The 26,428-nt window shown below is 40.8% G+C and overlaps 1 protein-coding gene across 15 annotated transcripts in view; it reads right to left on the bottom strand.

The window, feature by feature from the left end:
* PPEF1 (protein phosphatase with EF-hand domain 1) overlaps nt 1–26,428 on the bottom strand; it is a 149,919-nt gene that overhangs the window by 102,156 nt on the left and 21,335 nt on the right. For all 15 annotated transcript variants that reach the window (XR_012429808.1, XR_012429809.1, XM_074028973.1 and 12 more), the window contains 3 exons: nt 25,783–25,869; nt 23,272–23,374; nt 15,840–16,007 (listed from right to left, as the gene is read on the bottom strand). Coding sequence is in view for 13 of the 15 variants with exons in the window: in XM_074028973.1 (XP_073885074.1) it covers nt 15,840–15,885 (46 nt within the window). In the remaining 2 variants the exon portion in view is untranslated. The remainder of the gene's footprint in view (nt 1–15,839; nt 16,008–23,271; nt 23,375–25,782; nt 25,870–26,428) is intronic.

The following is a 26,428-nucleotide window of genomic DNA, read 5'->3' as shown; positions in this document are numbered from 1 at the left end:
AAACACTCAATAAATGGAAGATACTTTAAAAAAAATTGTCTCTCTCCAGGCTAACAAATTCCAGTTAAGTCCCAAAGACTTCCTGATTATACATAATATTTCATTAGAAATTTCACAAATTACGGCTGGGTATGGTGGCTCACGTCTGTAATCCCAGCACTTTGGGAGGCCAAGGCAGGTGGATTACCTGAGATCAGGAGTTTGAGACCAGCCTGGCCAACACGGCAAAACCTCGTCTCTACTAAAAATACAAAAATTAGCCAGGCGTGGTGGTGGGCGCCTGTAATCCCAGCTACTTGGGAGGCTGAGGCAGGACAATTGCTTGAGCCTGGGAGATGGAGGTTGCAGTGAGCCAAGATCACGCCACTGCACTCTAGCCTGGGCGACAGAGTGAGACTCCATCTCAAAAAAAAAAAAAAAAAAAAATTCACAAATTACTGTGGACAAACAGACTACCATCTCAGAACACAACAGCTTAGAGCAAGAAGAGCCCAGCCAGCTGGGGTGCATGTGGTTAGAGCCTGCAGCTTTTGCTCAGACATCACCTTTGCAGGAGGCCTTTCCTGACCATCCCTTCTTACATGGTCTCCCCTGCCCTGATCGCCTATCTCCTTTCTTATTTTTTCTCCATAGCACTTATCACCACGAGACATAGTATCTATTTACTTCTTTGTCATTGCGTATGTCCTCCTACCAGAATGTAATCTCTCTAAGAGCTGGGATTTTGATCTGTTGAGTTAGCTGCTGTATTTCCTGAGCCTGGAATAGTCCCTGGAACATAGCAGGAATAAATATTTGTTGAACGAATGAAATTACTGTTTAGTTAAGACTTTGTGTCTTACATTTCTCTTTGTGCTGGCTGGTAGAGTCTTTATGTTTGGTTTGGTTTTGGTTTTTAAATAGGAGTTTATTTGACAGATAGTTCTTCAAACAAGACATTTCATATTCAGAATGATAAGGTATTTAAAGACTCTCTGCTTTTGAAATTCTTCTGGCAGAGGCCTCCTGAGGAAGCAGCAGGATAAGCGAATATTTAATGTACCTTTAAGGGGCCTGGCATCCAGGCAAGAAGAGACCCAGGCACAAGTGTGACACAGCTGATTAAAATAAATTCGAATGAACTGGAAAGAAAATGAATCCTCTAATAGCAAAAGGCTTTAAGCGAAGAGGAGAAGCATCTATAACCTCAGCTGTTCAAAGCATGATGAGAAGGGGGTATGGCTGAACTCTGGCCTAGGACCACAGTCTTCATTACTGTTACTTTTGTTTACAGATATTCTATATCTGCCATCTGCCAGAATGTGCGGCTGTCCCAGTGAGACTTCTAACTTCACTGGAAAATCAGCTCAAAGCACATGCCCAGTGAACATGAGATGGACACAAAGCCTGCTTCTTGGGCAGCAAGCAAGGCAGAGACCTTAGGAGGCTCGCTCAGCCACAAACTCCGGCAGCCCTGCAGAGCAAGGCCACAACACACAGGCCTTGTCCCTGGGAGACACTTTTCTGAAACAAGAGAGTAAAGCGTGAAGTCTGAAAGAGATCATAATTGTGTCATTCTCAGGAACCTCTGGCCTTCCAGTGAGACAAGAGCGAGAATAACAGGTCATTTCTACAACATTTTATATACTCACTCTCCCACCCACCAACCCCATCCACACGGGTTAATAAAAATAAGTTCTGACTTTGTCATTGGGATACTTCCATTTGGGCCCTGACTTACCCAGTTGCCAGCTATGTAACCTCAGGCAAATCAGCCAACCTCCGCGGTCCTCAGTTTCTCATGTAAACAATGAGAACTTTGGATTGTGTGATCTCTAAGATTCTTTCCAGTGACCAAATACTCTTAACTCATCCATCTACTTGTTTTTAGTGCCATTGCTGCAGCCCACCTATCACTGTACATAGAAAAGCTGAAAATAACCATCCAAGGACACAATAGGATGTGCAAAACTGAACACTCAAACCAGAAACTTCTGGACAAAGAAGACAAATACTAAAGGCTACTTGAAAATCAATCAATCAATCAGAATCATCCCTGTAGAAAAATACAAGTTACTAATATCTTTGGCTTTCCCATCAAGGAATTGTAGCCAAAGTTTGCTAGCAATTGGTTTGGGAACATTAAACATTTCACATATTAATTTTTTAATTGCCTAAAATATGACTAATATGACTAAGGTGTATGATCTGTTAACTGGTTCAAGTGACAGCCAACAAAAGATGGAGGAAAGATGGATGGGGAAGAAAGGGAAGACAAGAGAGGGTTGGCTCAGACTTCACCACCACGCACATATCCATGTAACAAAAATGCACTTGTATTCCCAAAATCTAAATAAAACTGGAGGCTGGGAGATAGAGACACATGGGAAGTATCTAAGGATCAGAGGTTTCAAAGAAGATCAAGCAATCAGAGAATAGGATGATAATCATGAAGATTCCAGAGGTGGGGCTTTTCCAGGTGACCATGGGGCCAGTAAATGGGAGTGAGCAGCTGAAGTTGAGGAGATGAGAGAGTTGCTGGGGCTCAGGAGATCAAGGAACTCAGACACCAAAGCATTTGGGGTTTATTCACGTGTACAGTGAAGATACCCAGTATGAGGCTCAGAGTGGCTGGAAAGTCTTCAATGAATGAAGTTGGTAGATGGCAAAAACAAGAAAGGGCTAAAAAATGGTACTACCAAAGGACATAAGCCTAGGCTGCCACCACTACAAACTTGGTAAATTTATCTCAGGATGTACAGGATTAGGATTTTTTTCTTTTGAAAAAAAATTTTTTTTTGAGATGGAGCCTCACTCTGTCACCCAGGCTGGAGTGCAGTGGCGAGATCTCGGCTCACTGCAACCTCCACCTCCTGGGTTCAAGCAATTCTCCTGTCTCAGTCTCCCAAGTAGCTGAGATTACAGGTGCACGCCACCACACCTGGCTAATTTTTGTATTTTTAGTAGAGACGGGGTTTCATCATGTTAGCCAGGTTGGTCTCGAACTCCTGACCTCAAGGTGATCCGCCCACCTCAGCTTCCCAAAGTGCTGGGATTGCAGGCGTGAGCCACTGCGCCCGGCTGAAATATTTTCAAATGTATGAAAAAGTAACGATAGTATAATTGTTAATAACTAGTCTCTCTCCCCACATACCATCGTCATTTCTTCAGTCTCCTTTATTCTAGAACAATTCCTCTGTCTTTCTCTTCAATGACACTGAAATTTTCAAACAGTACAGGCCAGTTGATTGTAAAACATCCCTCAATCTGGATCTGTCTGCTCTTTTCCTCGTGATGAGATTCAGGTTATGTATTTTGGCAGGATAAGTGGTATGTCTTTCTCAGTGCATTAGGACATCAGGAGGTGCTCATCTGTCTCATTATCACTGATGTGAACTTGGATCACTCGGGTAAGGTGGTGTCCATGTGAACTTCTCTACTGTGGAAGTGTTTTCCTCTTTACAATTAATAAAGTTTGCAGGAACATGCTTTGAGGCTGTGTATATATTCTGTTCTCCAAAATATCCATTGATGATTTTTGCTTAAATCAATTATTTCTATGGTGGTTGCAAAACACTGATTTTTGAACTCATTCCTTCTACATTTATTAGGATTAGAATTTATAAATGGCCCATTTAAAGCCCTATTTGATTCAACAGGGCAATGGAACAATATGAAGATGACATAAAGTCAGCTCATGAAAGATTCCATAAGAGTTGTCATCCTTGGACTAGGTGCAGTGGCTCATGACTTTAAAATCCTAGTACTTTGGGAGGCCGAGGCGGACAGATCTCTTGAGCCTAGGAGTTCGAGACCAGCCTGGGAAATGCAGTGAAACCCCATCTCTACAAAAACTATAAAAATTAACCGGGTGTGGTGGCACACACCTGTAGTCCCAGCTACTTGGGAGGTTGAGGTGGGAGGATCACTTGAGCCTAGGTGGTTGAGGCTGCAGTGAGCCTTGAGGGCGCCACTGCACTCCAGCCTGGGTGACAGAGTGAGACCCTGTGTCAAAAAAGAAAAAAAAAAAGATGAGTTGTAATCCTTGACTATATCACTAGTTCAGGAAAATGTGATGCTTCATCTATGCCATACAAAAATAATAGGCCAACTCAATAAAAGACTCAGACCAAGAGAACAGTTTACAAGTAACTGTTACCTCCCTACCATACTATGTTTTGCCAATTTTCCAAAAGAATCATTATTATGAAGATATTAATTTTTAAAAACTATTGTATTCTTATATAAAAGATATTTTGCTATATAAAAGAATTCCTATCATTTTAAATTATTAAAATAGTCTGTCATAGGAAATGTGTTCTATTCAATAATTCAATAATAACCTTTAATCCTCACTCAGGAAATAATATCTTGACTGCAATTCTGTTTTATGTCTCCCTTGTTATTAATTACTAATCTGTGTTATATTGCCACGTTCATTCATCCAAGGTCAAATACGATCCGCATTAAATTTTTGTCTTTTGCAGTTGCTAAAAGCTAATGAAATATAAAGCCATAATCATATAAGAAAAGTGTTCTGAATATGGGAAATAACTGGCAATTGGGGCTGAGGGATTGTCCTTTCTTGCACTTAGTTGAAATAGGTCTCTCTGTAACAAGATTTTCTAACAATTAACATGACCCAACTAGAAAGCTGGCTTCTTTGTGAATTTCCTAGTAAAGCTGGAAGCCAGTAAAAATCATTTAAACAAAGAGGTGGTTCTGCTCTCTTTGGATTTTGTGTTGTGTTGTGTGTGTGTTGTGGGTGTGTGTTTGTTTTTTCTTTTTTGAGACAACGTCTTGCTCTGTTGCCCAGGCTGGAGTGCAGTGGTACAATCATGGTTCACTGCAGCCTCCACCTCCTGGGCTCAAGCGATCCTCCTGCCTCAGCCTCCTATGTAGCTGGGACTACAGGTGCGAGCCACCATGTCTAGCTATTTTTTTCCCCCTTTGGTAGAGACGGGGTCTTGCTATGTTGCCCAGGCTGGTTTCAAACTCCTAGCCTCAAGTGATCCTCCTGCCTCAGCCTCCCAAAGTGCTGGGATTACAGACATGGCTACTACACCTGACCTTTTTGCCTTCTAAAGGTTCACGATTCTAAAATGGTATCTAAATAGCCCCTACTAGAGTCTCAAAATACTTGAAATTTTTAAAGCAAAGGTAAATTAATCACACAGCAAATAAAAAGATAAAGATGTATTTAATTGGTGTAAAGAATAAAAAGGTTGTTAGGATGGGTTTGTTTTGTCTGCTTCACACAGGCATTAAACGTGTTTGTAGCACCAATCCTATACAAACCTCTGGGCCAACACATTATCATATCAAACGGTGACTATTACCTAAGAATTGTTAGTGAGAGGAATCATGATTTCAGATGAAGAAAATGGTCTTCTTTTACAAAGAAAAGTACTTTTTAAAAATGATTCCCAATAAAACAGGGATTAGAGCATATAATGTGGGCTGAAAATAAAGATTTGGAGTCTTGACACACTGATGTCAAAGCCATAGAGTAGATAAAGCATCCAAGGAGAGTGTTAGAGTGACAAGATCAGAGAGCCAAGGGAGAACCCAGAGGAGCCCCAACATTTAAAAGCCAGGAGAAAGTGAGTCCACATAAATAGTTCATGCAGAGACCTAAAAGAAAAACCAGGAGAATGTGTTGCCCCTGAAGACAAGGGCAATGAGTGGTAAGAAGGGAGTGGGCAGGAGTGCCAAAGACTGCCAGGAAGTGAGAAAATGGAGCACTGAAAATGCTCCATTGGACTTCGAGGTCATTCAAGAACCTGTCAGATCATCTTCCCTGGGCTGGGATCAATGAGGAGGTAGGAGACAGCGGTACAAATGCCCCCTTAAGGAGCGAGTTTGAAGGGGAGGAGAGAGACGAGAGGAACTGGAGGGGACAAGAGGGCCAGAGAAGGCTTATTTTAAAGGGTAGGAAAGAACAGTTGCAAAGGGCAATTTTGGACAACTGGGAAATTCTGAATATGGACTACGTGTTAGATAACGTTACGCTATCAATGTTAAATTTCTTCAGGATGATCTAGTATTATAGTCATATAAGAGAATATCCCTCTCTTAGGAGATGCATGCTGAAGTACATACAGGTTAATTCCATGTCTACAGCTTATTTTCAAATTATTTCAAACGGGTGTTTATATACTATTCTTTCATCTTCTCTGCAGGTTTGCAATTTTCAAAAATATTTGGGGAGGAAAACAAAAGCAAAACAAAATGGCTTGAGAAATATATATATATATATATATATATATATATATATATATATATACACACACACACACCCCCAAAGCAAAAAAAAAAAAAAAAGGAAAATGGAAAAAAAGAGGAAAGTCACTGAGCATGTCAAGATGCTGATGGGCAACAGCTAGGGGAATGAGCAGGAGAGGCAGAAGGAAAATCAATGCCCTCCCCTACCTACTCCTCCCACAGCTACAGAGCATACGGATAGTCATGGAGGGACAATGGACTCGAAAGAGCAGCTTCTCTGTCTGCAGTTCATTGAGGAGGAAAATGAGGGCGGTCCGAGTTCACAGGGATTTTCAATACACCCTTCCGTGCCAGTAAAGACTGCTTGATGGCTACAATAACCCAGAACCCTCTGACAAACAATAGCAAGAAGAATGGCAAGAGGCTCTCTAAACTTGGAGAAAATTCTTTAGGGAACACCAAAGATGAAAGATTTTCATTTGTTATTTTTCCATGAAGATCTCAAACTGAAATATACATCACAGTAAAGGACTTCAAACTGGGAGTAAGGAGGTGGGGATGGATGGAGAGCCGGGAGGGGGCTCTCAAGCAGCTGTGAATGGCTTGATTGGTCGATTTTTAACCAGCTAAATTAACTAGATGTTTTACCAAGAATTAAAGAAATATTTAGTTTGCTATTTAGTATTTTTAAAGTTTTTTTCCATATAAAATAAAGAATGAGTACTTTCGAAAGCAACGATTTCCATTAGAGAAACTTCTATTTGTCACAGCTTAAGCATCAAACCACAAAGCCAAAAAAGCACGATTGTCTTTGTCAGCCTCTTAGCACTTACAGAAATTGAATAAATACATTTCTAAGTGGTCTCAAGGGAAGAAATAAAATATATCAGTGTTTCCAAAGTGCTCCATGGGAGCAAAAAGGCAATAGATTATTAATTGAAACGCCATTAACATAAAATTTTAAGTGTCAAGTGAAATTCAGGAGAATGAAATTGCAATGTTTAATTTCTGTTATGTGGATAAATTCCAATTCTCCAAGTCAGGGTAGCATATCAGAAGGGCCATGAACTTTGGAATCTGCCAGATCTGGTTCCAATTCAGGCTCTGCCACCCATGAGTGTGTAACTTGGGGCAGTTAAGTCTCACTTTCCTCATTTATAAAACGAGGGAGACTAATCAAAACTTTCTCTGAGAGTTTTGGTGAGAAATAATGAGAGTAGTAGGCACTCAATAAATGATAGCTATTATTAGTACTCTCTTACCTGTTACATATCACAAAAGAACTAAAATAACAATGACAATATAAAATTGATGTTACTTTTTTTTTTTTTTTTTTTTGAGATGGAGTTTCACTCTGTTGCCCAGGCTGGAGTGCAGTGGCACGATCTTGGCTCACTGCAACCTATCTGCCTCCCAGGTTCTGGCAATTCTCCTGCCTCAGCCTCCCAAGTAACTGGGATTATAGGCATGCGCCATCATGCCTGGCTAATTTTTGTATTTTTTAGTAGAGACAGGGTCTCACCATGTTGGCCCGGCTGGTCTTGAACTCCTGACCTCAAGTGATCCACCCACCTCAGCCTCTCAAAGTGCTGGGATTACAGGTGCGAGCCACCGTGCCTGGTCTTTTTTTTTAAGGGTCAGGGTCTCACTCGGTGGTGGTCCTGGCTGGAGTGCAGTGGCATAATCATAGCTCACTGTAACCTCACACTCCTGGGCTCAAGTGATTCGCCCGCCTCCCAAAGTGCTGGGATTACAGGCGTGAGTCACTGAGCCTGGCCTGATGCTACTTCTCTACATGGAAGGGGGATAGAGCACAAGAAAGGGAATAGCCTTGATTTTACATGTAGGTTACGCTTTCTCAAACTGCCATGATACTCCAGAGGCAGAGTACTGTGGTCAGGTGGAATGACCTAGCAGGACAAAAAACCCTTAACACTAGTCAGACCAGTGGAAACAGGAATCAAGCACGAGCCTTGGCTCTGTGACTTGCTGTGTTCCCTTGAGGAAATCACTTTGCCTTTCAAAGCTCATTTCCTTTTCTGCAAACTGAGAACAACCCTTCAAAAGGCTGTGAGGATCAAACGTATGTTACAGGGCCTAGCCAACTTGAAAAGCACTATGCAAATACAAGGTACTGTATACAAGTAAATTTAATTAAAGCTAGCTTCTGAAGCAGCAACATTCAGAGGTGGCATAAAATGGTGTGATGGGTGACAGCAAAAAATACTTTGTCGTCAAAACTCCTTGAATTCAAACCCCAACTCTACCAGCTGTAAGCTGCATAAACTTACCAAGTAGGCCGGGCGTGGTGGCTCACGCCTGTAATCCCAGCACTTTGGGAGGCTGAGGTGAGTGAATCACGAGGTCAGGAGTTCAAGACCAGCCTGGCCAACATGGTGAAACTTTGTCTCTACTAAAAATACAAAAAATTAGCTGGGCGTAGTGGTGGGCGCCTGTAATCCCAGCTACTCAGGAGGCTGAGGCAGGAGAATCACTTGAACCTGGGAGGTGGAGGTTGCAGTGAGCTGAGATCACGCCACTGCACTACAGCCCAGGCAACAGAGTGAGACTCAGTCTCAAAAAAAAAAAAAAAAAAAAACTCACCAAGTACTTACCACACTGAGCATGAGCTGCTTCCACTATACAAACAAGAATAATAACCCTTTATTCAGGCTTATTACAAGGATTAAATAAAATATATGTAGATGATGTCGAACACTCTTTGGAATATGGTTAGTAATCAGGAAATAATATCTGTCATTTTCTATCAAGAGCTTTCAAAATATTTATAGCCCTTGACATGGTAATTTCATATCTAATCACCAGAATATAGAAATAATCCAAAATAAGGAAAAGGCTTTGCACAAAGAAATTCTTCAAAGTGTTATTTATATTAGTATTAAAAGGTCCAATATTTGAAGAATAATTACGCATATTATGGCCTATTCACCAAATAAAATATTTAGCAATGACTAAAATGATATTTGCAAAGCATTCATAACAACTTGAGAGATGTTTACATAACATTTTAGTGCTAAAAGTGAGGCTACAAAAAACTAACATTTAGGATGATCAGAAATCTATACTATACAAAAAATACGTTGAAGGAAATTATCAGAATGTTGTCATTATCTCTGGGTAGTGGAATGATGAGGGAGTATTCATTATTTCCAACTGCTTTTCTGTATTTTTTCCAAATTTCTGAATGAGAGAAAATTTTATGCATACAATGTTTGCCTATGAAAAAATGTAAGTAAACATCATTGCATCAGCTTTCAGCAGATTTGTTATTATGAACTCATAATAAACCTTGATTGGCATATCCAACAAGAGATAAAAGAAGAAAAAGAATTTTAAATGGCTATTCTGGATGCACTCCATACGGGTTTGCCCTGCTCCATAAGGAGCAGTGGAGCCATAAAAAAAAAAAAAAAAAAAAAAAGAATCTTAAGGGAATACTCTGAACAAGTATATGTTACCAAATTAGATAACGTAGATGAAATGGACAAATTCCTAGAACTACCACAAATGATTCAAGAAGCAATAGAAAATCTAAATAGTCATATAACAAGAGACAGAATAAGTAATCAAAAAAACTACACACAAAGAAAATCTCATGCCCAGATAGCTTCACTGATGAATTCTACCAAATATTAAAGAATTAATACCAATTCTTCATAAACTCTTCCAAAAAATGGAGGAGAAAGGAACATTTTCCAACTCATTCTATGAGGCCAATATTACCCTGACAGTTAAATCAGACAAAGATATCACAAGAAAACTATAGATCAATATCTCTTATGAATATAGATGCAAAATTATTCTACAAAATACCAACAAACTGAATTCAGCAACACATGAAAAGTATTATACACCATGACCAAGGGGATTTATCCTAGGAATGCGAAGTTGGTTTAACATCAATTAACATAATATGCCATTTAATTAACATTATATGCCATATAATAAAATAAAGGACAAAAACCACATGATCATCTCAATACATGCAGAGAAAGCATTTGACGAAATTAAACACCACTTTGTAATAATAAAAAATCAATAAACTAGGAATAGGAGTGTGTTTTCTCAACCTGAGAAAGAGCATCTACGAAAAAGACACAGCCGATATAAGACTTACTGGTGAAAGACTGAATGCTTCTTCCTTAAGATCAGGAACAAGACAAGGATGGCTAGTCTTGCATTTCTATTTGACATTGTAGTGGAGGCAAGAAAACGAAACAAAAGGCATTGGAAAGAAACAAGTAAAACTACATTTGCAGATGACCTGATTTGTAAATAAAAATTCCTAAAATATCCACTAAAAACCTATTAAAGCTAATAAATGAGTTCAGCAAAGTATACAAGACCAATATACAAAAATCAGTTTTTAAACATTTACAATAAACAATCCAAAAATGAAATTAATAAAAATCCATGTATAATATCAAAAAGAATAAAAAACCTAGGTTAAATTTAACAAAAAAAGTGTAAAACTTATACTCTGAACACTATAAGACAGTGGTGAAAGAAATTAAAGATCTAAATAGATGGAAAGACACCCCATGTTCAAGGATCAGATTATTTAATTGTTAAGATAGCAATACTCCCCAAACTGATCTACAGATTCAACACAACCCCTGTCAACATTCCACTTGGCTTGAGACATTGACACATTGATTCTAAAATTCATATGGATATGTAAGGGACCCAGAATAGCCAAAATAATCTTGAAAAAGAGAAACAAAGTTGAAGGATTCATACTTCCCAATTTCAAAACTTTATTTAAAAAAAAATTTAGTAGGCCTGGCGCAGTGGCTCACACCTGTAAACCCAGCACTTTGGGAGGCCAAGGTGGGCGGATCATGAGGTCAGGAGTTCAAGACCAGCCTGGTCAACATGGTGAAACCACATCTCTATCAAAAATACAAAAATTAGCCAGGTGTGGTGGTTTGTGCCTGTAATCCCAGCTACCCCGGAGGCTGAGGCAGGAGAATCACTTGAACCTGGGAGGCAGAGGTCGCAGTGAGCTGAGATCGTGCCATTGCACTCCAGCCTGGGCGACAAGAGTAAGACTCTCAAAAAAAAAAAAAAAAAAAAAAAAAAAAAAAAAAAAAAAAAAAGCTATAGTAATCCAGACACTGGTACTAGCATAAGAAAGACATACAGACCATTGGAATAGAATTGAGAGCCCAGAAATAAACAACATTTATGGTCAGTTGATTTTTGACAAAGGTGCTAAGAGGATTCAATGGGGGAAAGAACAATCTTTTCAACAAATGGTGCTGAGACGACTGGATATCCACATGCAAAAAAATGAATTTGTACTCCTACCTCACACCATATGTGAAAACCAGCAACTCAAAATGGTTCAAATGCCTAAATGTAAGAGCTAAAACTACAAAACTGTTTTTTTGGTCTTTAAAAATACATATAATTTAGGGGGTATGAGTGCAATTTTGTTACATGTATAATGAAGTCTGGGCCTTTAGTGTAACCATTACCCAAGTCACATACATTATACTCATTAGGTAATTTCTCATACCTCAACCCCCTCCCACCCTCCCAGCTTTCTGAGTCTCCAGTGTCCATTATTCTATTCCGGATGCCCATGTGTACACATTATTTAGTTCCCACTTATAAGTGAGAACATGGGGTATTTGACTTTCTGTTTTTGAGTAATTTCACTTAAGATAATGGCTTCTTGGTCCAGCCATGTTGCTGCAAAAGACATGATTTCATTCTTTTTTATGGCTGAGTAGTATTCCATGGCATATATATATATATATATGCACACACACACATATACACATATGTATATATACACACACATACACACACACACTATATATATATCCACACATACATATACATATACCCCACATTTTCTTTATCCAATCATCCATTGAAAGACACTTATGGTGATTCCATATCTTTGCTATTGTGAACAGTGCTGTGGTAAACATAAGAGTGCAGGTATCTATTTGATATAATGACTTCCTTTGGGTAGACTCCGTGGTAGGATTGCTGGATGAAATGGTAGTTTGGTAGTTCTATTTTTAGTTCTTTGAGAAATCTCCATGTTTTCCACAGAGGTTGTACTAATTTACATTCCCACCAGCAGTGATAAACATTCCCTTTTCCCTACATCCTCGCCTACATCTCTTGTTTTTTGACTTTTTAGTAATAGCCATTCTGACTGGTATGTAAGATGGTATCTCATTATGTTTTCAATTTGCATTTATCTGATGATTAGTGATGTTGAGCATTTTTTCCATATGTTTTTTGGCCATTTGTATGCCTTCTTTTGAAAAGCGTCTGGCTCAAGCCTGTAGTCCCAGCACTTTGGGAGGCCGAGACGGGCGGATCACGAGGTCAGGAGATCAAGACCCTCCTGGCTAACACGGTGAAACCCCGTCTCTACTAAAAAATACAAAAAACTAGCCAGGTGAGGTGGCGGGTGCCTGTAGTCCCAGCTACTTGAGAGGCTGAGGCAGGAGAATGGCGTAAACCCGGGAGGCGGAGGTTGCAGTGAGCTGAGATCCAGCCACTGTGCTCCAGCCTGGGTGACAGAGCGAGACTCCGTCTCAAAAAAAAAAAAAAAAAAAAAAAGTGTCTGTTCGTGACCTTTGCCCACTTTTTAATTTTTTTTTTTTTTCTCGTTGATTTGTTACAAAACTCTTAAAGTAAGACATGAGCATAAATCTCTTTGGATTCGGGAATGGATTCTTAGATATGACACCAAAAGCACAAGCAACCAAAGAAAAAATAAAGTGAACTTCATCAAAATTAAAAACTTTTGGCTGGGCACGGTGGCTCACGCCTGTAATCACTGCACTTTCGGAGGCCTAGGCGGGCGGATCACAAGGACAGGAGATCGAGACCATCCTGGCCAACATGGTGAAACCCCATCTCTACTAAAAATACAAAAAATTAGCCGGGCGAGGTGGCGGGCGCCTGTAGTCCCAGCTACTCCGGAGGCTGAGGCAGGAGAATGGCGTGAACCCGGGAGGCGAAGCTTGCAGTGAGCCAAGATCGCGCCACTGCACTCCAGCCTGGGCGACAGAGTGAGACTCCACCTCAAAAAAAAAACTTTTGTGCTTCAAAGAACACCATTAAGAAAGTATGAAGAGAATCCAATGAATGAGAGAAAATATTTGCAAATCACATATTTGATAGGAAACTTGTATTTAGAATATATAAATATCTCTTACAACAAAATAATATAAAAATAAATAATTCAATTAAAAATGGATACATGATCTGAATAGATATTTCTCCAAAGAAGATATACAAATAGCCAATAAACACATGAAAAGATGCTCAATGTCAGTAGTCATTACAGAAATACAAATGTAAACCATGGTGAGATACCACTTCATACCCACTAGGATGACTATAATCAAAAGGACAGACGATAACTATTGCTGAAAATGTGGAGAAAGTGAAACCCTTATACACTGCTGGTAGGAATGTAGAATGGCGCAGTCACTTGGGAAAACAGCTTGGAAATGTCTCAAAATGTTAAACATAAAACTACCATATGACCCAGCAATTCCACTTCTGTGTATATACCCAAGAGAACGGAAAACGTATGTTCACAGCAGCATTGTTCATAACAGTGAAAAAGATGAAACAGGTCAGGAGCAGTGGCTCACGCCTGTAATCCCAGCACTTTGGGAGGCCGAGGTGGCGAATCACCTGAGGTCAGGAGTTCGAGACCAGCCTGGCCAACATGGTGAAACCCCATCTCTATCAAAAATACAAAACTTAGCCAGGTGTGGTGGTGTGTGCCTGTAATCCCAGCTACTCTGGAGGCTGAGGGAGGAGAATCGTTTGAACCCGGGAGGTGGAGGTTGCAGTGAGCGGAGATCGCACCACTGCACTCCAGCCTGGGTGACAGAGCAAGACTCTGTCTCAAAAAAGAAAAACAGAAAAAAAAAAAGCTGAAACAATCCAAATGTCTATCAATTGATGAATGGATAAATACAATGTGGCATATTCATATAATGAAATATTATTCCGCAATAAAAAGGAATAAAGTACTGATACATGCTACAACATGGACAAAGCCAGACATAAAAGGTCACACAATGTATGACTCCATTTACATGAAATGTCCAGAATAGATAAATCCGTAGAGACTGAATGTAGATTTGTGGTTGCCGGGGCTGAGAGGAGAGAGAAAGTGCTTAATGGATAAGGGGTTTTCCTCTGGAGCGTCGGAAATGTCTCGGAAGTACATGGGGTTGTGCTTGCACGACACTGTGAACATACCAACTGCTACTGAGTTGTTCACTTGACAATGGCTAATTTCATGTTACGTGAATTTCACCTCAATAAATCACAGGCATTTGGAAGAGAAAGCAATCCAAAAATCTAAGCTAATATTTCCACTTACATGCAATGTTTTAAAAGTTGAAAAGTATTTCCTTTTTTTTTTTTTAATTGAAAAGTTTTTCAAAAAGAGAGAGAATTTGTTTTTACAAGTTGGACTTGGCTTTTTTTTTTTTTAACCTAAGAAATCTGGCTAAATTTAAAGAACTGTGAGTAATCCTAGATATAAAAAGATCATTTCTCTTTACTCTCAGCTAATAAATGTCTACTATAGTAGTAGAGTTCACATGGAGCTTCTGAAAGAGTTATTTCATGACATGCTTAAAGATTTGAAAGAGTTAGTACACCTCCTATGTCCCTTCCTACTTTCAGAGATGAGTTTCCTACATCATCAGCACGAGTCAGCTGGGTAGGAGAATAACATTTGATTCCCAAAGGAAAACATCCCACGCTAATTAGTATAGCACACTCTGCATCCTAAACTCTCCATCTTAAACCTGAATAAACTTCCAAAGGCAAGATGTGGGATAGAAGTTGGAGAAATTACCTATAACCTAGACATCAAAGAAGTGAAGTTTAAGAGCAAATTACTCATACTGATTGTCCCAGCTTATTTACTTGTTTTTATTTTAATTTGCTTGTTGGAAACTCTATCCCTAAACGCTCAAGTTTGTTTCAACTAGATGCCAATAGCCATGAGAAAGAACCTCAGTACAAAATAAACAAAGTGATTTAAGCTTCTAATTATATGGGGGTAGAGAAAGGCATGCCATCTATTTAGAAACAATACACCTTTTTTTGGAAACAGATGATCTAGCATTCTCCCAATTCTCCTAGAATATTTTTAAAACATGAGGCAAATCTCATGAAGTTCTGTGTTGAATAGATATAGAAATAATGTGATCATTGAGTTATAAAATCCAATAAAAATTCAATGATGCTACTAAATGTCACAAAAGTAGGGATATAGCTATTTATAAAAGTATTGAAGAAACACACATAAATTACACTGTCTTTCTTGTTCCCTGACACTGAGTTTTAAATTGAGATTTTATATTGGTACATTATCGACTGAAATTAAATCAATCATAAAATATCTCTAAGACAATACTTTATGGTACTTCATAAATTCAAAGCTACATCTTCCTAAATGTAGTTTCCTATGCTCCTCTAATGATGCCTTGTGCAGATCACACAGGGCAGCTTGAGCATCGTGGGAGTAAATGAGAAAGGGGGAGAGGGTGAGGCCAGTTCATTTTCCCCTTTTCATTCATAACCACAGGCACATTCCAAGTACTCACATGTCTCAGATTTCCTGGTTTTCGTTGAAGAACTGCTGCATCCCATGACTTCTATCTAAATCATATGTGTTCATGAATTCAACTTCTGATTTTAAGACAGAGTGTGAAAAGTCCCTCCCTTTAAGCTGCGAGGAACCACTCTTAGCCGATCCTCTTCAGTCATAGATCCTAATGAGGAACACACAGGAGGGAGGGAAGGAAACCGCCAGTTAACCACATGGTAGCTGAGGGGCTGCTCAGCAGGATTCATTTTATGCTTCTTCTGAATCGCTGTTCATCATGTGATGTGGAAAGTGATCAGACATAATCTAATCCTGGCTTATTTTCCAAAACACAGCAGCAGCTACAGAGCAGCTATAGGCTGCTTCTCTGCTAGACATAAATGAGTTTCTCCATGTCTAGGTCACATCCAGCTCTGTATAAAATAGAGCATTCAAAATGAAAAGAAAAATTGAAATACGACAGTGTACGATTTTCTAATTTAAATACGGGGAATGGGATGTGGAGGAGCTGACATAATTAACTGTTTTGGTTTTCAGCTCAAAGTAATTCAACCTATCTAGGCTTTTAAAAACACAAATTGGAAGTTGACTATGAGACAAAAACAACATATTTAAACAGCTATGCTGAAATTCAAAGTGAGTTCTTTGACAGTATTTCTCAGAATAAGTTGGGAACATTTGTTTTATTTAAAAAAAAAAAAAAAAAAAAGGAGACAGCCGGTCGTGGTGGCTCACGCCCGTAATCCCAGCACTTTGGGAGGCTGAGGCAGGCGGATTACGAGGTCAAGCATTTGAGACTAGCCTGGCCAATATAGTGAAACTCTGTCTCTACTAAAAATACCAAAATTAGTCGGGCATGGTGGCGCATGCCTGTAATCCCAGCTACTCGGGAGGCTGAGGCAGGAGAATTGCTTGAACCCAGGAGGTGGAGGTTGCAGTGAGCCGAGATGGCGCCACTGCACTCCAGCCTGGGCGACAGAGCAAGACTCCATCTCAAAAAAAAAAAAAAAAAGGGAGACTCGAAACCTCCCCCCAAATTGAGGAATCGTAATCTGTGAGAGTGCCCTTTTATTTATTATTTGAGATGGAGTCTCGCTCTGTCACTCAGACTAGAGTACAGTGGTGTGATCACGGCTCACTACAGCCTCGACCTCCCAGGCTCAGGTGATCCTCCTGCCTCAGCCTCACTAGTAGATGGGATTACAGGCATGTGCCACCACACCTGGCTAATTTTTGTATTTTTAGTAGAGATGGGGTTTTGCTGTGTTGGCCAGGATGGTCTCGAACTCCTGACCTCAGGTGATCCACCTGCCTCGGCCTCCCAAAGTGCTGGGATTATAGGCATGAGCCACCATGCCCGGCCAAGAATGTCCTTTTAAACAAGCTCTCTGGGCACTGCTGAGGCCCCTCTGGAGTCTAACCTTGTGTTCTGTAGTCCTTCTCAGGAGCTTCCTGACTCCCATAATCACTTGATGGGAGTTTTCAACAAAATTCCTTTCCATATTATACTGTCACGTCACTTTTTAGGGTGATGTCTCCTTTATTTCGTGATGCTCCAAACCAACCTGATCTAATATATTTGCATTCTTTTTTTTTTTTTTTTTTTCCCAGACAGGGTCTCACTCTGTCACCCAGGATGGAGTGTAGTGGCACAATCACAGCTCACTGCAGCCTTAACTTCCCAAGCATGTGCCGTGACACCCGGCTAACTTTATTTTTTTGTAGAGACAGGGTCTCCCTATGTTGCCGAGGCCGGTCTCAAACTCCTGGGCTCAAGTGATCCTCTGACCTGGTCCTCCCAAAGTGCTGGGATCACAGGTGTGAGCCATCTTGCCCAGCCCTTTCTGCATGTCTTGACAGGAACAAAGTCAGCAAACAACTGACATAGCTATCTTTCCATTAGTACTACACCAAAAACTTCAAAATTTCAACTCGACTAAAGAAAGGGAAAACTAAAATAAGCAAAATATTTGAACTATGGCAATGTTTTGAACATAACAATAAGCTTAATAAACAGATTTTCTGACCAGAGGTGAACCTGATTATTTTATGTATTGAATTAATTAGCCCTCCTAAACTTTGGGTTATTTCGAAATTTTTATTTATTTTTTGAGACAAGATCCTGCTCTGTCACCCAGGCTGGGTGATGCAACCATGACTCACTGCAGCCTCCACCTCCCAGCCTCAAGTGATTCTCCTACCTCAGCCTCCTGAGCAGCTGGAACTACAGGCATGCACCACCATGCCCAGCTAATTTTTGCACTTTTTTGTAGACACGGGGTCTCACCATGTTGCCCAAGTTGGTCTCAAACTCCTGGCCTCAAGCAACGTGCCCACCTCAGCCTCCCAAAGTGCTGGGATTACAGGCATGAGCCACTGTGCTTGGCTCTGTTTCCAAATTTGATAAGCATTTCTTTCGTGTCTTCCTTATCTACGTCATGACTAAAGAACATTAACGAGGTCAGATCCAAGGGCAGGATGAGCCCTGCGGCATTCTACTCCAAACCATCCTCCAGGTTCACCAGAGATCCATCACCTTCAGACTAGCTGAGTACATTTGTTCAGTTAGCTGGTAAACTCACCTATCATAACTTTCATTTATCTGTGAGACATCCTGGAGAATTTTACTAAATGTTTTAATAAAATGATGATATGTATGTATTTTGATACTTTGACATTCCAGCTTATTCCAGCAAAAGAAGAGAGAGGAAAGGAGGAGGAGAAAAGGAAGGAAGGGCAGAGGAGAAAGGAAGGAAGGAAGGAAGGAAATAAATTTGGCAAGATTTTTAATAACAAAATCATAGAAGTTTAAAGGTGAGAGAGACCTTTAAAATTACCTAGTATTCACACAAAGTGCAAGGAAGTTAAACAACTTGTCCCATGTCATATAGACCTGTGGTTGTCATACTTCGTTGCACATGAGTGTCACCTGGGGAGCTTTTCAAACTCCCAGTACTCAGCCTGCACCTCATTAAGTCAGAATCTCTTGGGGTTTAAAAAATACTGATGCTCAAGTACCACCTCCAGAGAATTTGACGTAATTGGTACTGGGTGGGGGATTGGGCATCAAGATTTTTTTTTTCCAGTTTTCTAGATTCTAATACACAGCAAAGTTTGACAATCTCTAATAGAGATGGTATTTTAGCAAACCCATGGTGCTGCATAGTGATGATCACATTTTCCTAGAAATGCTTTGGCTCCATCTATTTCAAGCTGAATTTTTCCAGAGGTCGTGTCAGGCCAATGAGTCTGTAGCTTCTAGCATATACTCTTTTCTCATTTTTGAAATTGGGGCACTGTTCATCTAGGAATTCATCTAGTCCTGGTGACATTCTCCAGGTACCTAGATCAGTGCTCTCCAACTTGAGTGCTCACAAGACTTATTGGGGGTGGGGGGATGCAGATTCCCAGGCTTTACCAACAATACTCAGATTCAAAAGTCCAGGGCCTTGGAATATGCATTTAAAGTGCACCGTGCCAGGAACTTTGATGCAAGCAATCCCCATATCTCAGTTGGAGAAACACTATTTTCCAACAGCATCCAAATCTCCCTTGGGCTTTGCTCCATCCTCATGCTATTTTTTCTACCCCTTTTTATGAAGACATAAGAATTGGGGCTGGGTGCAGTGGCTCTCACTCATAATCCTAGCACTTTGGGAGGCTGAGGCAGATGGATCCTTTGAGCCCAGGAGTTCGAGACCAGCCTGGGCATCATAGGGAGACCCCATCTCTACCAAAAAATACAAAAAATCAGCTGGGCGTGGTGGTGCCCACCTGTAGTCCCAGCTACTCAGGAGGCTGAGGTGGGAGGATCACCTGAGCCTGGGAGGTCAAAGCTGCAGCGAGCCGTGATCACACCACTGCACTCCAGCCTGGGTGACAGAGTGAAACCCTGACTTAAAAAAAAGTATATTTTTTAATTTAAAAAAGAAAACAGGGAAAAAAAAGAATTGAGCATTTAGTAGGCCTTAAACACTGATTGGACTGATTGATATATTTCAATTTCGATTTTCCTTTTCCAGAAAAAAAAAAAGCAATGTCTCAATGTCCCTCCAGAGGCATTTGGTTTTCGGTCACCCCTCAGTTAATCCACAACAAGCAAAATTACACAACAAACACAATTTCATATAAAAGATTCACTAAGAACTAAAGCGCATCAAACTTGAGTATATTTCTGTTAGACTATTAGCCCCACGGGCAACTTCCTAAATAGCCCTTGAATCTCTGGCACCTACATGGTGTCTTCCATATTGCAGATGTTGGATAATGCTAAATGAATGAATGAATGAACAAAGGAATCAATATTTCTAGGCCAGAGTCCTTTAAAAATGCAGTTGCTAAAAGTCATTATTAATGCATCATTTTGTGCACAGGTATGTGCTATTCAATTATACAAAAGCATTTTATTAAATCAGAAAGGGGTAGTACTCATACATCATTTTTAAAGAAAGTTTTTAAATCATGATGGAAAGACGTGATGATTGTTCTAGAATTTTTTGATTATCCATTAGAAAAAAAATTGGCTATTATAATTTTTACATTATTAAATAAATATTACCAATTTATTTTTTTAACTGTTTTTCTCTCAGGTAATAGGTTATAAAAAAAAGTCAGTTCTTTTTCATTGTCACCAAAATATGAGCTGGTTCAAGCAAGGTGCCACTTACCCCTCCCATGTACTACACCACCTGGACTTCCAGGAGAGAGAGAAGTGAGTTTGTCAGCAGTGCGCGCACCTTTGAGGGCATCTCTGATGTAAAGCTGATAAAAATGATTGGGGATTTTCCATGACTTGGTAAAATCTAAGCTTCTTCCATTTCCCACCCTCTGTTAGCATTTAAGTGCATTAAAGAAGTCTGAAGAAGTGATTCCCTGAGGTGTGAAAAGGGTTCTCAGGGTCAAAGAGGCGGGGGGCTTCCACAGGGTTCACAAAGGCCCAAGAATGTCCTAGTGGGTAACACAAGCCCCTGGGCGGATCGTGGCAAAAAAACAGCTTGAAACTTGCCCAGTGCTGCTGTCCCTTCCAATATACACCAAGGATGGTTTTAAAGAGTAAACATGAAATAATGATTCATCATTGGCACTCACTTATAATCTGCAAAAGGAAAGCCTTCCGCTAAAAGGTTTTTACTGTGTGTATGTTGGGGGTGAGTGGGTGGAACTGATAATTTTCAGTTTTTTTCATGCTAATCTTTCACTTCCTTCCAATGCTGAAAATACAAGGAAAGAACAAAAGACAGGCTGTGGAGACAAACCAACCTTCGCCACCAAGCACCCTCCAACCACTAGCCCAGCCTCCCCGAGTTGTTCTTGTTCATTCTTAAGGTGATTTGATTTCTAAGCTCATCTCTATCCCACTCCCACACCTTGGCTCAGTCACCCTGACACGACCCCCTCTGGCATTCTAGATGTCAGTTTCGTAGTTTCCCATATTAGAATTCAGCTTTTCCTAGAGATGTTGGCTTTAGCAAGAAACTGGCTTTAGTTCTAGCCCTGAAGACCTGGAACCCATAGTCATTCAACTGGAACCAACACCCTCCACCCCCACCCCTGACCACCACAGTGGGAGTGAAGTAGGCAGGTATAATTCTTCCCCCTTAGATTGTGCTAGCATGGAGAACAGATGCCTCATCAGGCTCACCCTATTGCATTCTGCTTGGTATTCATTGCCACAGAGGTTTTATAGCCTGAGGTCTGTGGCCTAAATATAATGAAGAGGCATAGGGTGAGGCAGAGGAGTTCCTGGCAGCCCGCGCCACAGAGGTCCCTTTCACCGCTACCTTTCCAGTAGAACAGTGCAGCAATTACTTAGGTCTGGGATCTTCAATGAGTAAGGGGAGGTCTGTAAGACCAAGCTGGTGATTCTTCCTGGGTCTCGCCAGATGAGAGGATAAGAAAAGGGAGGAAACTATACTGACCACCAGAAGGTGTTTGAAAGTGTCTGCTGGTACATCAGACGTGATTGTAATCAGGTAACAGCTTGGCCTGGTGCCAGGTTTTCCAAAGCATGTTTGTGGAAGAAGAGTTGTATGTGGTTTATGATTCCAGGACTAAGACCAAAATAAAGGTCCCACCATCACATGATAAGTTCAGGGGATGTAGGGTTGAACAGGTTTCTTTAATGCAGGACTTCTCAGAGCCTTTAATATATGAACATACATTGTGAATCTCTCAGAAAGAGCTGACCACTATTTCCCCAACAGCCTAGCTAGGGGCCCTTTTGAAGTAAAGCATCTCAAGAACTATTGTTCCTAACGGCCTGATGCTGGCCCAGTGGAGCCTTGGGTTTAGAAGTCAGACAACAGGAATTTGAATTCTCAGCTAGTCATTAATTCCCCTATACTTCAGTTTCCTCATAAGAAAACAGTGATCATAATCCATATCTTACTGACTTGTACTGAGGACTGTGTGGTGGGAAAAAACTGGCTTGAACAAAGACCAACTGTTTTTAGCTGATGAGTTAGGAGGGGCCATGCATGGGTGGGGACCCACTGTGTTTGTTCAAGTCTCTTTCTTCACAATGCTTTGTCTGGGGCCTCCCAAAGACTAAGCCCTTTGGGTACCTACAGGTTCTGGGATAATTTAAGAGTCGCAAAGCGATAGGCTCTTTTCCCTTGAGAGCTCTAAGATCTGAAAGAATGCTATACCAGTAATCACAATAGTAGCTAAAATCACTACTATTTATTAAGGGACTATTACTTACCCAGCATAGCAGGTGCTTTATATTTCTATTATTTCAGTTCACTCTCACAGCAAACTTTCAAGGTAGTATCATATCCCCATGTTACAGATGAAAAAACTGAGACTCAGAAGTTAAATAACATACTCCCTGGCACGGCTGATTAGTGGCAGAACTGAAGACTCGCTCTGTGTAATCAGTAAGGAACAAAAATGTCTGCCCACTAAAAGGCTATGCCTTGTTCTCAGGATCCAATCTGATCAGTTCGCATAAGAACTAAATCACTAAAGAGAATTTTGAACACTGTAAGGAATTCTGTTTCCATTCTTACAGATAGCTAGAAACCTCTAAGATGACAAGAAGCCAAGAGAACTAAAGGAAGATTTCTAAATATGAAGGTGTGCAGTGGAGTTTGGAGAATACTCCCTGAGGGGACCTAGAAGGGTTTCTCAAAGGATCCCTTCCCTCATTTTCTAGCTCTCAACCCAAGTGACCAAGGAGATTTTCCAAATATCAAGTTCATTTGAAATAGGCCACAATCCTTCAGATTGCCAAGTCATCTGTACATCTTCTTCAATTGATGGCAACGGATGTAAAACCAGCATTTTTGAGAACAATCATTCCGAGAAATTGCAAAGCAGTAAGATATACTCCAAGGAGTACACATTCCCTGTTCCATTGCCACACAATATGTGTTTATGATGTAGACTTCTGCTTGCCCCAAATGCCTAAGAATAAACAAACATATTACCTGTTTCTTCTGCTTGGCCAATGTAGAGGTTTTTCCTCACCCCAGGTGTTTCAAAGAAAATGAAGACAAGAAAAAAACCTTCTCTCTGGGGAAATGCAGAGGTCTGAAAGAAAAGAGGTACAATTTCAGCTCTCTCTGAAGCACCCCACACATACACACACACACACACACACACACACACACACACACACACACACTACTCTGCAGAGAGAGCTCTTTCTTAAATAAACAAACATATATACACACTCATACACAAAGAAATAACTAGAACAGGGCCAGGCTGCTTTGCCTTTCAGCCTGGAAGGCAAGCCCAGAGCAAGAATCTGGGAGACAGTGCGCTGGCGGTGAGTGCAGCTCTCTGCCCCAACCCTGCTCTGTTCCTGGCCTGGAGATGCACTCAAGTAATGGGCTGCAAAGTCAGCGGCCACGTGACTGCTTCCAAAGGGACCAGGCTCTGCATGGGCAGGACCAGGCTATTGTTTGCATAAATAATCTGCCATCAGTACAAAATAGAAAAGAGAATTTCAGTATATAAGAGCAGAAAAGCATTCTTTAGGTAAACTGAGGATAGTTTTTAGAAAACGTTACAGTAACCTGGTACAATTAAGAGAAGTGAAAAAATGAAACATTCTTCCTTGGTTCTAGAAAGGTGTGGGTTTAAGGGAGCAGCCACTGGGTCATAAGACATTTGTACTCCACCAGCTGTTCAATAGCTCCTTGTTGGAGAACCTACCTGTGAAGGGAGAATTACCTCCTTTCATCAGCAGAAAGGGAAAGGAAAGTTGGCCTGTAATGTTGCTGAGTTTGGGGGAGGAGAAAAACAAACTTGAAAATTCAAAGTGCCCATGGCAGTAATGGATGCCAGCAGCCACAGTTCTGCTATGTTTGAGGCAATCTAGCAGTGGTCTTGTTCCCAGAGTCTCATGCTGACCGCGGCTGCGCCGCCAGCAGTTTCCCTGGCAAACTCTTCCTAGCTGGTGACACAGCATACATGTTTTCAAGCTTACTGGTCTTAGGCTTTGCCAGCTAAAATTTACAGGACTCCAGCCATAAACATTTCATAACCCCACCCAAGCTGCTCTTTAGCTCAAATCCGTTCTGCAAATGAGAGCCACAGGAGATCTACTAGTAAAGTGGTTACCTAGTTTGCCATTTAATCGGATGGAGTCACTTGAAAAACAACTGGCGAGGTGGTTCTGGGCTTCTGTTCTCCTATTAGTATATTAACCTCACCAGAGGGCCTCATTATGAGGCAATACAACCACTTAGGTTTCCATGGTGGGGACGCCAAAAGTAGGACCTGATGAGGCTGCCACACAAATTGTAAATGATAGCATAATTACTCAGGCTCCAAAAAAATAGTGGACAATGTAGCTATACAGCTGGCTCTCCCAACCAAATGCCTATTCAATCCTCAGCCATTAAATTATGGCTATGTCTAGATACAGTTGTTCCAATGTCACCTCCTCTGTGTGAAGCCTTTCCTGAATCACCAAAGGGGAATTAGTCACTCTGTCTTCTGGCTCTCAAAGCCATGTGTGCGTCCAATTATAGAGCTGCTCAAAGTGTGCTGTAATTTGCCCTTTTACATGTGAAATCCTAAAGGGAAAGGATCTATTTCATTCCTCTTGGCATCCCCAGTTGTGTGTGTGTTTTATTTTTGAAACAGAGTCTCACTCTGTCACCCAGGCTGTGTAGCAGTGTACTCTGGGCTCACTGCAACCTCTGCCTCCCGGGCTTAAGTGATTCTCCTACCTCAGCCTCTCGAGTAGCTGGGATTACAGGTGTACACCACCACACCCAGCTAATTTTTGTATTTTTAGTAGAGACGGGGTTTCACCATGTTGGCCAGGCTGGTCTCGAATTTCTGGCCTCAGGTGATCCACCTTGGCCTCCCAAAGTGCTGGGATTATAGGCGTGAGCCACTGCGCCTGGCCACATCCTCAGTTTTAAACCTAGTCATTACTGAATGCAAAAGAGGTACTCACCAAATATTTGTTTAACCACAGAAAGAAAGGAAAGCAGGGAAAAAACCTCATGATTTAGGTTGTTATTTTAATGGCCAGCCCCTGGACCACGAATTGGATTGGCTGTGCCCTTTATGCGATTTGTTGAAAACTCAGAATTTGCTTTAAATGAACAACTTCCTTGTATTTTTCCATTGTAGAAAGAACACTGAAATGCTACTGTGAGCACCAAAGGGGTCTTACAGTCAGCCTCCAATTGTTACATGAACCAACATTGATGTAAGTGAATAAATCACAATAATGATAACATCTATTGAGCACTGACCATGTTCTAGGCACTTCTAAATTTTACATATGTTAATCTTATCTAATCCACACACCATCCTCTGAGGTATATACTATTATGATCCCTCTTCACCCATTAGGAATTGTAGCCTAAAATCAAACAGCAAATGAGGGGCAGAGTTGGGAGTTGAACCCGGGCACTTTGGCTTTAGAACCCCTGCTTATTATAATCATTATACTCTACTGCCTGAGTCAGCACCTTGTGTGTTTGCAAAATTCAAGCTTCAGCCTCTTCTCAAATGCTCTCTGGCTTTCCTACAGCTGACCAGGGATGTGTTCTTCCAGCCTGAAAAAAGAAAAAATGACGGGCAGAGTGATGTTAACAGTTTTAAACCATCCTATGTGGCAAGCACCTCCTATGTGGCAGGCACTGCTGAGGGACAGAGACATAAATGGCAGAGAACAAAATATATACATGATTGGATATTGGAATATACACACCAGGTACTTTTAACAGTGCCAGGCACATAATAAATATCTATTACATGAATAAATGAAAGCAATACAGTATGACAAAATAATAAAACAGGTAGGAGACACTCCAGGGGTGCAGAGAAAGAGCGCTATCTCAGAAAGGGGGATGAGGGAAGGCTTCCTAGAAGTGATGCATGGGCGGAGACCTGATGACTGATCAGGCATCTGCCAGAGGAAAAGAGGTGGGAAGAGGGGGTTCTCATAGCTATGCATATTCTACAGTACTTAACTAGGGTGTGAAACGCAGGAGGGGAACTAGAAATCAAAATGAACTTCTTTCCTAAAGATAATGCTGCAATTACATAGAGAAAGGTGCCCTGATGTTAAGACTGAAAAAACAGCTGCCCTCTCCACCTCTTCAGGTTGGACTT

The sequence above is a fragment of the Macaca fascicularis genome, chromosome X (assembly GCF_037993035.2).
Source record: "Macaca fascicularis isolate 582-1 chromosome X, T2T-MFA8v1.1".
NCBI classification, from domain to species: domain Eukaryota; kingdom Metazoa; phylum Chordata; class Mammalia; order Primates; family Cercopithecidae; genus Macaca; species Macaca fascicularis.
This window is presented reverse-complemented; position numbering and strand designations above follow the sequence as displayed.